Source organism: Oncorhynchus tshawytscha, linkage group LG29 (assembly GCF_018296145.1).
Source record: "Oncorhynchus tshawytscha isolate Ot180627B linkage group LG29, Otsh_v2.0, whole genome shotgun sequence".
Lineage (NCBI taxonomy): Eukaryota > Metazoa > Chordata > Actinopteri > Salmoniformes > Salmonidae > Oncorhynchus > Oncorhynchus tshawytscha.
The window spans coordinates 62,376-80,375 of record NC_056457.1 but is presented as its reverse complement, the minus strand read 5'-3'; the positions used below and the strand labels follow the sequence as shown (position 1 = coordinate 80,375).

General features: G+C 42.8%; 1 protein-coding gene across 5 annotated transcripts in view; it reads right to left on the bottom strand.

Annotated features, from left to right (window-relative positions):
• LOC112228057 (cullin-2) overlaps window positions 1-18,000 on the bottom strand; it is a 39,344-nt gene that overhangs the window by 12,671 nt on the left and 8,673 nt on the right. For 3 of the 5 annotated variants that reach the window (XM_024393201.2, XM_024393205.2, XM_024393203.2), the window contains exons 6-9: window positions 16,812-16,894; window positions 15,443-15,539; window positions 8,275-8,385; window positions 6,376-6,562 (exon numbers count right to left, since the gene is read on the bottom strand). In XM_024393201.2, the coding sequence (XP_024248969.1) occupies window positions 6,376-6,562; window positions 8,275-8,385; window positions 15,443-15,539; window positions 16,812-16,894 (478 nt within the window). The remainder of the gene's footprint in view (window positions 1-6,375; window positions 6,563-8,274; window positions 8,386-15,442; window positions 15,540-16,811; window positions 16,895-18,000) is intronic. The other 2 variants (XM_024393204.2, XM_024393206.2) reach the window with 1 other exon arrangement.

Below are 18,000 nucleotides of genomic sequence, written 5' to 3'. Positions count from 1 at the left end.
TAAGCAATAAGGCTTGAGGAGGTCTGGTATATGGCCGATATATCACTGCTAAGGGCTGTTCGGCACGACATATCGCGGCCCTTAGCCATATATCACAAACCATCGAGGCGCCTTATTGCTATTATAAACTGGTTACCAATGTAATTAGAGCAGTAAAAAATACATGCTTTGTCATACCCGTGGTATACGGTCTGATATACAATGGCTTTTGGGCCAATCAGCATTCATGGCTCAAACCACCCAGTTAATAATAAAAAACACATCTATGGGCATAGCACACATGTAACATAGTGTGTACACCACAAAGATCAACATCACAGCTCACCTGATACATCATTCAGAGTGGTAGACAGGACCTTTGTCTCTCTGAAAACATTCCATTTAATTTCAACAACAATCTAAAACATTTCCATGTCAATAAAGTTAATTGAATTACACTGAACAACAAAAAAATGCAGCAATTTCAAAGATTTTACTGAGGTTCAGTTCATATAAGGAAATCAGTAAATTAATGAATGAGGCTCTAATCTATGGATATCACATGACTGGGAATACAGATATGCATATGTTGGTCACAGATACCTTTAAAAAAAACGTTAGGGGTGTGGATTAGAAAATCAGTCATTATCTGGTGTGACCACCATTTGCCTCATGCAGTACAGCACATCTCCTTCGCGTAGAGTTGATCAGGCTGTTGATTGTGGCCTGTGGAATGTTGTCCCACTCCTCTTCAACGGCTTCAAGTTGCTGGATATTGGCGGGAACTGGAACACGCAGTCGTACACGTCCAGAGCATCCCATACATCCTCAATGTCTGGCGAGTATGCAGGCCATGGAGGAAGTGGGACATTTTCAGCTTACGGGAAGTGTGTACCGATCCTTGCGACATAGGGCCGTGCATTATCATGCTGAAACATAAGGTGATGGCGGCGGACGAATGGCACGACAATGGGCCTCAGGATCTCGTCAAGGTATCTCTGTACATTGAAATTGCCATTGATAAAATGCAATTGTGTTCGTTGTCTGTAGCTTATGCCTGCCTATACCATAACCCCACCACCACCACGGGACACTCTGTTCACAACGTTGACATCAGAAAACTGCTCGCCCACACAACCTCATACATGTGGTCTGAGGTTGTGAGGCCGGTTAGACGTACTGCCAAATTCTCTAAAACGACGGAGATGGCTTAAGGTAGAGAAATTAATGTTACATTCTCTGGCAACAGCTCTGGTGGGCATTCCTGCAGTCAGCATGCCAAATGCAAGCTCCCTCAAAACTTGAGACATCTGTGGCATTATCTTGTGTGATAAAACTGCACATTTTAGCGGCCTTTTATTGCCTCCAGCACAAGGTACACCTGTGTAATGATCATGCTGTTTAATCAGCTTCTTGATATGCCACACCTGTCAGGTCGATGGATTATCTTAGCAAAGGAGAAATGCTCACTCACAGGGATGTAAACAAATTTGTGCACAACATTTGAGAGAAATAATTTTTTGTGCGTATGGAAATGTTCTTGAATCTTTTATTTCATCTCATGAAACATGGGACCAACACTTTACATTGCGTTTATATTTTTGTTCAGTGTATATTGAAGAGAGTGAGTGAGTGAGTTAGTGTGAGTGATATGCTCACAACAGTCCAAGCTCAGCCTTTTTATCTTCTATTGATCTATTGATGCTGTTGAACGTGATACTGCATTCTCTGGACATTGAGGAGGTCTGCTTCTGCAAGAGTTCCATGTCCTTTTCCAGGAATCTGTTTTTATTTGAGGTCCTCATTGTCTACCAATTGTATTTTCTCTGCCCTCCTGTGGTCATGCTGTGCATCCAGGTAGTCTTGATATTTCTGCCTTGCAGACTTGCAGGAGGATATCCTTGGTGCGTTATGTTGACTTTCTTCAGTCCTACTGCATTCTCTACAGCATCATACACCGGTCTCTGTGCTGTGTAGGGTTGCTCCTTTTTGTTTACAACAGTGAGAGCGGAGTTGACTGAATACCCCCTGTCTAACAAGGCCTGTCAGTGGGAGAGCAGAAGGACAATTTGAGTTGCTTGCCACAGGTCTCTGTAGTTCTCCTTACCCTTCAGACGCTCTAAAAAGGTGCTCAGAGCAGTCCTTGGCGGATCCTACTCACTAAACGGAGTGATGTTTCAAAACTTCCTGCGATATGAAGCACTCCAACTGCCACTGGGCATGCTTCAATTTAATTACGTAAGCTTGAGAAGACTTTTGAATTTGCACTCACAAGCTGCAGGATTCCTTGCCATCGGTTGTGGGTCAAGACAAACAGCCTGTCTCACAAAACTGGAGTGATGGGGTTTTGAGCATCAACTTCCTCAAGGAGGTACTTCTTTTTGTCACTCTGAAACTCAGAAATCCTCCTCTCACTCACTTTGCTAGCCGCTTTTTTTTTTAGCACCTTACATGTTGAAAACCCAATGTCATCTTTGGAAGGGTCCCCACAGCATCTTCCTCTGTCACAGTGTATTTTGAGAGTTTCAGGGGGGTTGTAAATGTGTCTGTCACCTCTTTTCAGGACTCTGCTCATGACATTAGTCAATAGGTCTTCCCAGTCTGCTGCCAGGAATGGGAATGTATGTACCCTTGAATGCGTTTGGCTACAAATATGAAAAGAATATGTTTTGCTGGGTGAAGTTTGCCTGCTATTGCTTCCTTTACAGTTGTGAATGTAATGCATGTCGGTGTTCTGTAGGATTTTATTAGGTTTGGCAAACCCTCTAAGGCTTTAGTTACAACCTCTGTTTTTTTTGTACCTATAGGTGTCCACAAAACTTTTTAGGGAAAACTGAGGAGCCTGTGGTTGTCACAAAATCATCTCGTCTTGCAGGGACGTCGTGCGTCAGTCTATAGAAAGCACTTAAAGTGCCCTCTATGTCCTTATCTATGGAGCCAAATACATTCTGAAACGCATTGTGGATACTGTGCAAGGAACATGTTCCAATGTCAATTAGCTCTCGGTTTGTGGCTTCTGCAAGGACATCAGAAGTGAATTCTCTGTAAAAACTTAACATTTGGTCCATCCATCGACATTTGTAGGAGGCGAGACATGTTAGGTTTATCTGTCAACTCTGTAGTGAGAGAGACAGTCCTTAGCTGTACCATGTCCCATGAATGATGAGTCCAGGTAGCGTGTGGTAACCTTGTTGGTTGTGGGGTCTAAAAACCTTACGTGGACATCAATTTGCTTGAGCTGCAGTTGTTTGTCAAAAAGCAGCACATAACCATTATTCTTCTGCAACTTGTCCAGGAGATGGTGTCAAAAGTAAGGTGTAAGACCATGATTGATCATGTAGGCTATCTTCTTCTCCCAACAGACATATATATGACTTGGCTATAGCATTGTCTGGAAAAACATCAAGGGGAAATTGTTGCATTTTCCTCTGCACTTTGGCAGGATAAAACAGTTAGAGTTTAATAGCAGTGACAGGAGAAAACTGAGGCCTCACATGGTGTACAAGTTTAATAAATGTCAACAACTTCAGAGGAATTCCAGACTAACTCGTCATTAGCAGCGGATAAGATCCACAAAGGTGGGAATTACCCCAAAGCATCCGTAAATTGCTCTGACCCTGGAGCTAGCAAGTGAAGGCTCCCCTGAGCCGTCCCGAGTACAGTTTGCAAGACCAATACATCCCGACTACAGTTTTCCACAGGAGGCATGGCTGGAGTGGAGGGTGTTCAAAGAATTAAAGAAGCTACTCACCACCCGTCTTGGGCTATCCACTCGATTAGCGGTGACCTCCAACTTGATACAGACGTACTGAAACTTCGGCATTCGAGCCATCTTGTCCCAAATGCAGGACGGTGAGGAACCCGTACTAGTGTATGGGAGCTGGAGGCAGTCCTCCAGAGCAAAACTATTGTACCACACAGAGGGAGCTACTAGCAGCAGTGGAGTTCATTACACACTTCCGTCAATACCTGCTCGGAAGACCCTTCATTGTGCGCACCGACCACAGCAGCCTTCAGTGGCTCATAAGGATGAAGGAACCAGAAGGTCAACTGGCGAGGTAGCTCGAGAAGCTTGGGGAGTATAACTTCAAGGTCATTTTTCGTCCAGGACGGTCTTGGCATGCCCGTGATTGAGTGGCAAGCCAGCCACCAGGTCGATGGGCTCTGTTACTTCTCTTCCAAGGAGCTCGGAACATATTAATTTCCAGGCATCCAGAGCGCGAAACACGTGAGGGGGGAATTATGTAGGTAGTCTGCCTGAAAATTCATTTTCAAGACCAATACATTTTTCAAATATTTTTCATGTTAACACTTTATTTTCTGTTCTCCTCTCATTTTAATTCAAGTAATTTTCAAGTAAAAAACTTTGGAATACAAGATATTTTTTTGAGTGTCAAATTCAAGTACTTCAAGCACCTTGCGCGAACCTGTGGAGATCTTTAGTCAGGCACAGATGGAGGTTCTCTGTTCAGTTTGAAATCTGATAGCTACAGTGCATTCAGACCCCTTGACTTTTTCCACATTTTGTTACCTTACAGCCTTATTCTAAAATGTATTACATTGGGTTTTTTCCCCTCAAATCTACACACAATACCCCATAATGACAAAGAATAAACAGGTTTTGGGATTTTTTTTGCACATTTATAAAAATAAATCTAAAAAAATACATGAAATATCACATATAAGTATTCAGACCCTTTAGTCAGTAAATTGTTGAAGCACCTTTGGCAGCGATCACAGCCTCGAGTAATCTTGGGTAGGACGCTACAAGCACACCTGAATTTGGGGAGTTTCTTCCATTCTTTGCAGATCTTGTCAAGCTCTGTTGGGTTGGATGGGGAGTGTCGCTGCACAGCTATTTTCAGGTCTTTCAAGAGACGTTTGATCGGGTTCAAGTCCGGGCTCTGGCTGGACCACTCAAGGACAGTCAGAGACTTGTTCCAAAGCCTCTCCTACGTTGTCTTGGCTGCGTGCTTAGGATGGTTGTCTTGTTGGAAGGGGAACCTTAGCCCCAGTCTGAGGTGCTGAGCGCACTGGAGCAGATTTTCATAATTGATCTCTCTGTACTTTGCTCTATTCATCTTTCCCTCGATCCTGACTAGACTTCCAGTCCCTGCCTCTGAAAAACAGCCCCACAGCATGATGCTGCCACCATCACGCTGCACCGTAGGGATGGTGCCAGGTTTCCTCCAGTCTTTCATCAGACAAGAGAATCTTGTTTCTTATGGTCTGAGAGTCTTTTAGGTGCCTTTTGGCAAACTCCAAGCAAGCTGTCATGTGCCTTTTACTCAGGAGTGGCCTCAGTCTGGCCACTCCACCATAAAGGCCTGTGCTGCAGAGAAGGTTGTTCTTCTGGAAGGTTCTCCCATCTCAACAGAGGAACTCTGGAGCTCTCTCAGACTGACCTTTGGGTTCTTGGTCACCTCCCTGACCAAGGCCCTTCTCCACCGATTACTCATAAACATGATGCACCTGAGCTGAATTTCGAGGCTCATAGCAAAGGGTCTGAATACCATTATTTTTTTTAAATACATTTGCAAAAATGTCTAAAAACCTGTTTTCGCTTTGTCATTAAGCGGTATTGTGTGTAGACTGATGAGGAAAAACACATATTTCAACAATTTTAGAATAAGACGTAACAAAATGTGTAAAAAGTCAATGGGTCTGAATACTTTCCAAATGCACCGTATATCCAATGGCCAGTAACATATGGGAGTCAGTCAATGAACCATATGGGATTCAGCCAGCTCAAGTTATGTTTTATTTAACCTTTATTTAACTAGGCAACTAGTCAGTTAAGAACAAATTCTTATTTACAATGACGGCTTACCCCAGCCAAACCCTCCCCTAACCCGGATGACGTTGGACTAGTAACCGGAAGGTTGCAAGTTCAAACCCCTGAGCTAACAAGGTACAAATCTGTCGTTCTGCCCCTGAACAGGCAGTTAACCCACTGTTCCTAGGCCGTCATTGAAAATAAGAATTTGTTCTTAACTGACTTGCCTAGTTAAATAAAGGTAAAATACATTTTAAAAATTTAAAAATTAAAAAATGACATTGGGCCAATTGTGCGCAACCCTATGGGACTCCCGATCACAGCCAGTTGAGATACAGCCCGGGATCAAACCCAGGTCTGTAGAGACGCCTCAGGCACGATGCAGTGCCTTAAACGGCTGCGCCACTCAGGATCCCACTCCACTCAGGATCTCAAATACAGCCTGCTTGATCGCCAATGTAAGGATGACCTGCGCTTAATTAAGACTGGCTCTAAGCCAGCCCCTGGCACCCTGACCATCTATCTTACTGATTGACCATCTAAATACAGAATTACCATCTAACTAGAGTAACAGACGTTCTAAGCCAGCCCCTGTATCTATTAGTAACAAACAAACTGACCGTCACTCCTGTAACCAGACTGACCGTCTCTCTTCTCCTGGCGGATGATATTCTGACACTCCCCGTGGAGAAACTGCAGGTGGTCTGCCACCATCCTCTGCTGGCATTCATGGATGACTTTGGCGTATGAGCTGGGGTGCAGGTACTTCCGACATCGCACCTCCTCATCTTTCAACCTTCCTAAAACCTAAGTGGAGCCAGGGAAGAAAGAGAACACATTGGATTCATTGATTTGTTTAATATGGTTAATTGTGCTCATTTCAAAGTCGCTAAATGGCCCAACCCCAATAGGGCTGAAAGCCAATAACCCACTACAATCTACCCTGCAGCACTCTCTACTTAATGCAATGATAGGGAGGTGAACAGAAAGCACCAGGGTTGGGGTCAATTCCATTTCAATTCCAGTCATTTCAGGAGGTACACTGAAATTCCAATTCCCTTCAATGCCTTTCAATGAGGAGAATGTGGAATTGAAATTTGGTTTACTTTCTGAATTGAATGAATTTGACCGCAAACCTGGAAAGATCTATACTGGGATAAGTGACTGTGTGGGGGGAAAAATACCACATCATAAAATCAGCGCTAATGCCGCCAGCAAGCATATCCCATATACAGAGATTTCAGTCACCACCACACAGCACAACAACAGATGGACAGATGCTCCTATACACTCTCGACTGGCCACCATGCCTTTTGAAGCCAGTGTTGTGGTTATCCTTGTTAAATGGCGATCACATTAATCTTATCATTGTCAATGATTTACAGGTCCACTTGTGAACAGAGTCTGAGTCCCAAATGGAACCCTACTCCCTATATAGTGCACGACTTTTGACCAGACTACAGCCCATAAGTAGTGTACAATATAGGAAATAGGGTGCCATTGTAACGGATGTGAAACGGCTAGCTTAGTTAGCGGTGCGCGCTAAATAGCGTTTCAATCGGTGACGTCACTTGCTCTGAGACCTTGAAGTAGTGGTTCCCCCTGCTCTGCAACTGCCGCGGCTTTTTGTGGTGCGATGGGTAACGATGCTTCGTGGGGGACTGTTGTTGATGTGTGCAGAGGGTCCCTGGTTCACGCCCGGGTATGGGCGAGGGGACGGTCTAAAGTTATACTGTTACACCATCGCAGATGCACCTGAAGGCAGCCATGATGTGAGCTAGCTAATGTAGGGGACTGTCTGTTACCTTTCTGCGCTACAGTCAGTCAGACAGAAATACACAGACTCAACTCTTAGGTCAGCACATCCACAAGACCGCCCACACCATCTCAACACTGTCTGGTGTAAGGGCAGGGGTGGAGGGCTTCCACTCGGGCCCCGCAACTAAGGAGCCTTACGATGGATGATTTAACCCCTTCATTGGAATTAAAACACATTTTCATAAACACACACACCTGACGGTGCCACAGCTGGTAGCGAGTCTCCTCGGAGAGTCACTGAGGCCTCCAAAAGTATAACACCAACAACACGATAAATGCACAGCAACAATACTCGAAACCAATTAGCAGCCATGGCAAATCACATGAACTAAATCAATATTTTCTAAAAGCCTCAACGGATTGCCTCGAGCATCTTTCTGATGTAACATATGCATTCCTTAGGGTCACAACAGACTGCTCTAAGGCCCTTGGATTATATGCACAAAAAGTCAAAGAAATAACATTAGGAGGGTTGAAACAGGAGTAATTTGATTTCTAAATGACCAGGGTGTAGCTTATTATGCTCAGCCCACAGAGAGCAGCAGGTAACAAGGGAGGGGAGTGAACAGCAATACATGTCCTGTCCAGCAGCCATCTTACCTTTTCCATAAAGGCTACTGTGAGCAGTTAGACCATAGAGATCCTGTATTTTATATAGCTGTATGGACCTCTATGAGTTGGGCTACCTACAGCCATCTTACCTTTTCCATATACTGTGAGCAGTTGGACTCTTGCAGTAAATTGGAAGCTTCCTGTTTGTAATACTCTCCCGTTTTCGTCAGAAATGGCCCTTCAAAGATTTCCTGATAAAACTGAAACACAATAAAAGAGTGTGAGCTGCATAGCGAGTTTAGAGAACACACAGAGTGCACAAACTGTACACCCATGCATAGGCATGGACATGGCTACAGTAGACCAGGGGTCACCAACCAGTCGATCATGATCTACTGGTCAATCTCCAAACATTTCAATAAAAAAAAAACACAGAAAAAGCCTTGTGCTCCTACTTTCTCAATTTGTCTTGCGCTGTTGGCGGTTGCATGCGGGTAGGCAAAGTGTTCCCATTTTGAAAGATTTAATGTGTTAGGTACAAACTCCGCCTACCCGGATGGCACGGAGAGCCTATCAAGTGCACCTATAGGCCTACCGCTGGCCAATCGGATAGTTTAGATTATCGTGTCTCCCTGCAGCTTCCTCAAGTTCACAGCAAAGTTGATTTTGTGAGATTTCAAAAGGTTTAAAACCATGACTAGAGAAAGACTGTCAACGAATACAGCAAAGAGATGCTGTTTTTACGAGTGAGTTTATGTTCAAGTTTTTATTCAACACGTTGATAAGCCATGAAATGCGCTTTTCCTTTCTTCCATTCACTACAACGAGAACTGCAGCTAATAGAGGAACATGAATTTGTGCATGAGGCAATGAGACTCCAGTTTTGCCATCAGCTGAAACTAGTGGTCTCCTTTTTGGTCAGTCTCAGCGGAGGGAGGGAGAGCGGAGAAACGGTGAGAGACTGCTCTCCACATCCCTCCACTGAGACTGACCATCAGATGCAGACACCATCATCCCAGTAAAAACAAAACATGTATTTCAATGTATGCTCCCTCAGCTGTGCCTCACAAGCAATACAACAATTGATCAATTCATTACCGGCGAGATCAAAAACCTCAAGTTTTTTTTTTTTTTTTTTTTTTTTTTACAATTGTCTGAGAAGAACATTGCCTGGGCAATTCAAGCATAGCCAACATGCGGTGATAATGTATTGGACCTATAGCCTAGGCTACTACACAAACCATAAAACACATCCTCTGACCAGTTATCTCCACTCAAGCCATGAACTGAGTCTCTCCATCGTCAGAGAATGTCACTTTCATGGATACCATTTAACATCTGTGTCCAGTATGAAAGAAGTTAAAGGTAGTTTTGTGAGCTAACGTTAACTAGCATGGAATGTTGTGCCACTCCTCTTTACTGGCTGTGCGAAGTTGCTGGAAATCAGCGGGAACTGGAACACACTGCTATATACGTTGATCCAGAGCATCTCAAACGTGCTCAATGGGTGACATGTCTGGCGAGTATGCAGGCAATGGAAGAACTGAGACGTTTTCAGCTTCCAGGAATTGTGTCCAGCTCCTTCTTAAAATGGGACCATGCATTATAATGCTGAAACATGAGGTGATGGCGGCAGATGAATGGCACGACAATGGGCCTCAGAATCTCGTCACGATATCTCTGTGCATTGAAATTGACATTGATTAAATGCAATTGTGGTCGTTGTCCGTAGCTTATACATGCCCATACCATAAACCAACTGACACCATGGGGCACTCTGTTCACAACGTTGACATCAGAAAACCGCTCGCCCACACAGCGTCATACACGACTGCCCGGTACAGTTGAAACCAGAATTAATCTGTGAAGTGCATATCTCTCCAGCGGCAATCGAAGGTCAGCATTCCCCAAATTAATTCGGTTAGGACGCCAAACTGAAGTCAGGTCAAGACGCTGGTGAGGACCACGAGCACGCAGATTAGCTTCCCTGAGACGGTTTCTGAGTTTGTAGCGTAATTCTAAGATTGTGCAAACCCAGTTTCATCAGCTGTCCGGGTGGCTGGTCTCAGACGATCCCTCAGATGAAGTCGGATGTGGAGGTCCTGGGCTGGTGTGACTACACACCGTCTGCGGTTTTGAGGCCGGCTTGATGTACTGCCAAATTCTCTAAAACGACGTTGGAGGCGGTTTATGGTAGAGAAAGGAATATTAAATCCTATGGCAATCATTCTGGTGGACATTCCTGCTGTCAGCATGTTAATTGCACGCTCCCTCAAAACTTCAGACATCCATGGCATTGTGTTGTGTGACAAAACTGCACATTTGACAGTGGCCTTTTATTGTCCCCAGCACAAGGTGCACCTGTGTAATGGTCATGCTGCTTAATCAGCTTCTTGACATCCCACTAACAGCGATGTAAACCCATTTCTGCAAAAACTTTTAGAAAATACACTTTTTGTGCTTATGGATGTCTGGGATCTTTTATTTCAGCTCATGAAACATGGGACCAAAACTTTACTTGTTGTGTTTATATTTTTTTAGTGTACATTACCATTGAAGTTATTGCATCACAATACCAGGCAGCCATTGCGAGAGCACCCAGGAGTTTACTAGCCTGGTTTCCATCTCTATTCAGCTATTACATTCCACTCATCACTCCTGTCATTTGCCAAAGAAATAGGCCTTTCGGCAATCTTCAAATATGAACATTCTATCATTAATGAGCTCGAGATCAGAGGATTTGATCCTGATTCGATAACCCTCACAGGCTATCATCCAATCACAATGTTTATGCAAATTAGACTGATCAGAAATCAACTTAATACATTTGATTGGAAAAATTAGGCATTCTGGAGCAATACATTTCATTGTAAACAAACATTGGGTGCGGAGGATTCACGTTTATTGTTTTTTGAACACCAGCCAACGTGATCACATCACACCAGAGAAGCTTTCGCCATTCAAACTTCCCCGTCAGTTCATTATAAACACTGTAGCCTATTTTATATATAGACAAAAACAAATAATATAGACAAAAACAAATAACAATTAAATATATATATTAATGATTATTTTCCCCATTAAAAACACTCTTACATATCTGCCTAGGTTGGAACTGTTGCTGTTAAAATACAATAAATCATCTTCATTCTGAACTGGAATAAACTGATTTATCACATCACACAGATGTAGACTAGAAAACACACACACACACAGTCCTAATGAGAGCATGTCTATATTCTGGGCTCTGTTTTTGACAGTGCAACACTGAGGTCATGAACAGCCTTGAAACTGTTCAATACTTGTTTTTTAAGTATGTCAAAGTTGAGAACCCTGACTCGCATAGTTATGTGGTGCCAAATTGGACCAGAACATCTACTGCTTTCTCAGTCAGGCAGGAGACCGCTTCCTGCTGTAGATGAGCAACCCAGAACTGTGTGAGTGTGTTTGCCTCAAAAAGCATCTTGCTTCAATCAGGCTATACCAGTTCAGTTCAAACGTATTATACCAGTTCAACAAAACATATTATTGTATTTTAACAGTTCCAACCTAGACTTGTTTTCAACAATCATTTCTACAGTAAGATGTACAGTAGGCCTGGTCATTTTTCATCTTCATCTGTACTGTTGCTAGGGTTGCACTATCAGTAGCTAGCTTGCTTTGGCGAATGTTAGCTATTAGCTGTGTACAAGGCCAGGGGATTGTTTGAAAGAGATACTGACATTTACTACTATGAGAGTTAGTTAGTACTCCCTTATTTCCGCTTATCATCAACTGTTATAAAATGACAACAATGCCTTGCTAGCTGACTAACTCACTGTCGAAGCACTGTTTCCTGAAGCATTCTGCCCTGTTCTGAAAGAACTCCCTGGGTTTACCATCATGCTGTGGATGTTTGGTCAGGACGTGTCGTTTTATTAATTTGTTTGTTATGAGAGACTCATTACTTCCCTGTACAAAACACATTGTGGGCGCTCCTCGTTATAAGTTTATATGAAAGAGAGAGAAACTCATCGCTGTATATGCGTTTCATGACAATTGAGCTCAGTCAGAACTTGTGGCTAGCATGAGTCCATTTCATGACAGCGGTGAGTGATGGCGAGTGGGAATAACAAGACAGTGGCTTGAATGACAGCGCTGCATTGTGTGTGTTGCGGAGCGATCTTCAAGAAAACTGCAGAAAAAAAGATCAGGGAAACCGCAAAGCAAACTAAGCAGAGACGGCTGCTAAGCAGAGACGGCTACTAAGCAGAGAGAGCGCAGATGCACTTGGTCATATCAATTCCAGTAATTAATTCAAAAATAATAAATGTACTCTGACATGTCGTGACCCACTTTGGGTAGCGACCCATACTTTAAGAAAGGCTGTATTAAAGTAACGATGGACTGTAATTTCTCTTTGCTTATTTGAGCTGTTCTTTCCATAATATGGACTTGATCTTTTACCAAATAGGGCATTCTTCTGTATACCACACCGACCTTGTCACAACACAACTGATTGGCTAAAACGCATTAAGAAGGAAAGAAATTCCACAAACTTTTAAGAAGGCACATTGAAATGTTAATTGAAATCCATTCCAGGTGACTACCTCATGAAGCTGGTTGATATAATGCTAAGTGTGTGCCAAGCTGTCATCAAGGCAAAGAGTGGCTACTTTGAAGAATCTCAAATATAAAATGATTTTGAATAGTCTAACACTTTTTTTGCTTACTACATGATTCCATGTGTTATTGTTATTTCATAGTTTTGATGTCTTCACCATTATTCTACAGTGTAGACAATAATAAAAATAAAGAAAAACCCTTGAATGAGTAGGTGTGTCCAACATTTTTAACTGTTACTATATATATATATATATATATATATATATATATATATATATATATATATATATATATATATATATATATATATATATACACACACACACACACACACACACACACACACACACACACAGGGGCAAAAAAGTATTTAGTCAGTCACCAATTGTGCAAGTTCTCCCACTTAAAAAGATGAGAGGCCTGTAATTTTCATCATAGGTACACTTCAACTATGACAGACAAAATGAGAAAAAAAATCCTGAAAATCACATTGTAGGATTTTTTATGAAAAAATTTGCAAATTATGGTGGAAAATAAGTATTTGGTCAATAACAAAAGTTTCTCAATACTTTGTTATATACCCTTTGTTGGCAATGACAGAGGTCAAACCTTTTCTGTAAGTCTTCACAAGGTTTTCACACACTGTTGCTGGTATTTTGGCCCATTCCTCCATGCAGATCTCCTCTAGAGCAGTGATGTTTTGGGGCTGTTGCTGCGCAACAGGGACTTTCAACTGCCTCCAAAGATTTTCTATGGGGTTGAGATCTGGAGACTGGCTAGGCCACTCCAGGACCTTGAAATGCTTCTTACGAAGCCACTCCTTCGTTGCCCGGTCGGTGTGTCCTTGCTGATGGAAGGAGGTTTTTCACTCAAAATCTCACGATACATGGCACCATTCATTCTTTCCTTTACACGGATAAGTCATCCTGGTCCCTTTGCAGAAAAACAGCCCCAAAGCATGATGTTTCCACCCCCATGCTTCACAGTAGGTATGGTGTTCTTTGGATGCAACTCAGCATTCTTTGTCCTTCAAACACAACGAGTTGAGTTTTTACCAAAAAGTTATATTTTGGTTTCATCTGACCATATGACATTCTCCCAATCTTCTTTTGGATCATCCAAATGCTCTCTAGCAAACTTCAGACGGGCCTGGACATGTACTGGCTTAAGCAGGGGGACACGTCTGGCACTGTAGGGTTTGAGTCCCTGGCGGCATAGTGTGTTACTGATGGTAGGCTTTGTTACTTTGGTCCCAGCTCTCTGCAGGTCATTCACTAGGTCCCCCCGTGTGGTTCTGGGATTTTTGCTCACCGTTCTTGTGATCATTTTTACCCCACGGGGTGAGATCTTGCGTGGAGCCCCAGATCGAGGGAGATTATCAGTGGTCTTGTATGTCTTCCATTTCCTAATAATTGCTCCCACAGTTGATTTCTTCAAACCAAGCTGCTTACCTATTGCAGATTCAGTCTTCCCAGCCTGGTGCAGGTCTACAATTTTGTTTCTTGTCTTCTTTGACAGCTCTTTGGTCTTGGCCATAGTGGAGTTTGGAGTGTGACTGTTTGAGGTTGTGGACAGGTGTCTTTTATACTGATAACAAGTTCAAACAGGTGCCATTAATACAGGTAACGAGTGGAGGACAGAGGAGCCTCTTAAAGAAAAAAATCGTGCTTGTTTGTAGGTGACCAAATACTTATTTTCCACCATAATTTGCAAATAAATTCATTAAAAATCCTACAATGTGATTTTCCGGATTTTTTTGTCTGGTACAAGCAACTTGTCTGTCATAGTTGAAGTGTACCTATGATGAAAATTACAGGCCTCTCATCTTTTTAAGTGGGAGAACTTGCACAATTGGTGGCTGACTAAATACTTTTTTGCACCACTGTATATACATACATATATTAGGCCTGGCTTGCAGTCGGCGTTCCAATTCATCCCAAAGGTTTTCGACGGGGTTGAGGTCAAAAACACCTGCTCTTTTAATGACAGACTGACCAGGTGAAAGCTAAGATCCCTTATTGATGTCACTTGTTAAATCCAAATCAATCACTGTAGATGAAGGGCAGAATATAGGATAAAGAAGGATATTTAAACCTTGAGGCAATTGAGAATGTGTGCCCTTCAGAGGGTGAATGGGCAGGACAAAATATTTAAGTGCCTTTGAACGGAGTATGATAGTTGGTGCCAGGTGCAACGGTATGTGTGCTGCAGCGTTTTTCACGCTCAACAGTTTGGATTTAAATAATGCAGCTCAAGCTTTATTTTTTCATCTGTCAGGAAGAATTACAACAAGTACTGCAGAGATGGCAAAATAGCCTCAGGGACTGTTCTTAACCACTGCCTTTTCATACGCTTTTCAGCACCTGTGGCCTCACCCAGGTGGGTGCTACATGTTCTGCAATGGAGGGCCAGTACCTACAGAGGAGCGGGTCCTATGGAGGAACTGACCGTCGGGGAAGCAGATGTGGTGCATTGGTGAAGCGACGTCTTTTTTTTCTCTCTCTGCTTTACCATCAACGCACCCTCTGCAGAAGTTACCAATCTTAACTCCCAGCCTTTCATCTGAAGCCAAATGGAGACATTCAACCTCCATCTCTACCATCTCAATTTAAAAGGTGCTGTTTGTTTTGCTTCCTATGCACTTTTAGATTATTTTCTGAAAAAGTTAAATAAATTATTATTATTAGATTCCAACAGAGCACAGCTGCTTACCTTCAGAGGAAACTTTTTCTTGTACTGTTCAACATGAACAAAGGAGTTGATAACCCCATGGATTACTTTCTGATTTGGGTCTTCGCCACACCGGTCACTGGAAGAGAAGAACACAAGCTCTATTAGTGATACTATTTCTGTTGAGCATTAACCTGTGCCTAGCTAGAGAATGTAAATAACAGAGTAAAAGGTGACTTGTGGTTTTAAATGACATATCAAAGCAGCCTAACAGTAACCCTGAACTGTATTAGCCTGCTATAACACAGTAATAGGTACTGTCAGAACAGAGCGAATGTTCATCCTTTACCTTCACAGAAACAAACCCAGAGATCAAGTCATTATGACAATCACAAGCCGCTAAATAGGAGCACTGGACATTTTAGACCTACAGTGCATTCAGTCCTGAGCGCTCTGGAGCAGGTTTTCATCAAGGATTTCTCTGTACTTTGCTCCATTCATCTTTTCCTTAAGCCTGACGAGTCTCCCAGTCCCTGCCGCTGAAAAACAACCCCACAGCATGATGATGCCACCACCATGCTTCACTGTAGGGATAGTGCCAGGTTTCCTCCAGGTGTGACTCTTCGCAATCAGGCTAGGTCTGAGAGTCTTTAGGCAAAGTCCAAGCAGGCTGTCATGTGCCTTTAACTAAGGAGTGGCTTCCGTCTGAACACTCTACCACAAAGGCCTGATTGGCAGGGATGGTTATCCTTCTGAAAGGTTCTCCCATCTCCACAGAGGAACTCTAGAGCTCGGGTTCTTGGTCACCTCCCTGACAAAGGCCCTTCTCCGATTGCTCCGTTTGGCCGGGCGGCCAGCTCTAGGAAGAGGCTTGGTGGTTCTAAACTTCTTCCATTTAAGAATGATGTAGGGCACTGTTTTCTTAGGGACCTTGAATGCTGCAGACATTTATTTGTACCCTTCCCCAGATCTGTGCCTCGACACAATCCTGTCTCGGAGCATTCTAAAAAAAACAGTTTTGGCTTTGTCATTATGGGGTACAGATTGATGCGGGATTTTAAAAAAAAATATATTTAGAATACGGCTGCAACTATGATTGCAAAATTCCAGAAACTTTCAATAAATTCCTTTGTTTTTCCAGATATCCTGGTTAGAGGAATCCAGATTTTCTGCTCATTCGTACCTGATTCCGGGAATCCTCCAACCAGGGATTTCGGGAAAAGCAGGGAATTAATTGAAAGTTCCCGGAATTTTGCAAACCTAGCTGCAAACGTAACAAAATGTGGAAAAATTCAAGGGCTCTGCATACTTATCGAATGCATTGTACTTCAAGCATTTCTCCTTCCAGCCTAGCCCAGCTGAATCCTACTGTACATAAACCATGAACCATGAATATAAACCATGAACCAACTTTTTGATTTCGTTCAGCAGCATCCGGATCAGGACAGCTTGCAGTGGCTCGATCATCAGCTTCCTCCACATGTCAAGTGCTAGCTGAAATGACAAAGTGGGGAGAATTGTATGAGCACATTGTCATGACTCTCCTGTGAGGATCCAAAGGATCAGGTTACAGTGTATCAGCTCTACAGAACTATCTCTCTCCCGCAGAGAGAGGAGGGATGGATGTGGGGATTTTATGACACCTCACACCCATCCAATTGTAAGGCAGCAGATGATTTATTTCTTCTCTAGCACGGACGATTGGAATTTCTTTGTGTGCCTTATGAAGAATTTACAGCCCAAAACTAGAACATTAAACCATGGACACGGGGACACTATATTTCATCCTCCAAATGCTGGTAATAATGAGAGGTGGAATATGGAAAACGTATATATCTATTTTGTGATGTCATTAAAAGTTAAATGAAAATGTTATGGCAAACACTAAGTTGAAGCGTTTTCATAATGTGTATATGATGTTTACATTCTTTAAGTTGTGTAGAAAATATCCAGATTAAAGAGAATGTTTTTGTGATGATTAGACAGTGATTGAAGATGTCTATCAATATCATAGTATATTGTGATACTTTGTCTCGTAACTACAGTGGTTGCTCCTTTAAAAGATGTGTCACCTTCTGGGTTTCTGTTAGTATGGAACGGACAATATGACGCTGTACAACGTGACGTCGGCAGTACAGTACTGGGCTATTTAGCTAAAAAAATCCCTGTGTTGTGCGGGCAGAGCACACGGGAGACCGGGGTTCAATTCCCCGACGGTGAGGAAGGAGTAGGCGGTCCTTGTAAATAAACATTTGTTCTTAACTGACTTGCCTAGTTAAATTCAATCTGGAGTGCCTGGATCATAAATTTAGAGCATTTGTAAATTCAGACCGCACACTGGACGCTCGGGCCAAGGAGTAGGGTTGATTTGAGCTTTCTGGCCTTACAACGGCAGTCAAGCACCTAAGCTAACGTTGGGTAGCTTGCTAGCTACTTCCAGACACAAATGAGACCACTCTGATCATTTTACTAGCCCTAGCAGAGCTGGTTAGGCAGTTTTAGTGTTAACCTGAGAGTTGGTGACTAACTGTGCTGCTGGAAACAATTTTTGTCTTTTTGTGGAGAGCAAAACTTTTTTATTTTCAATCAAAAATAATTGT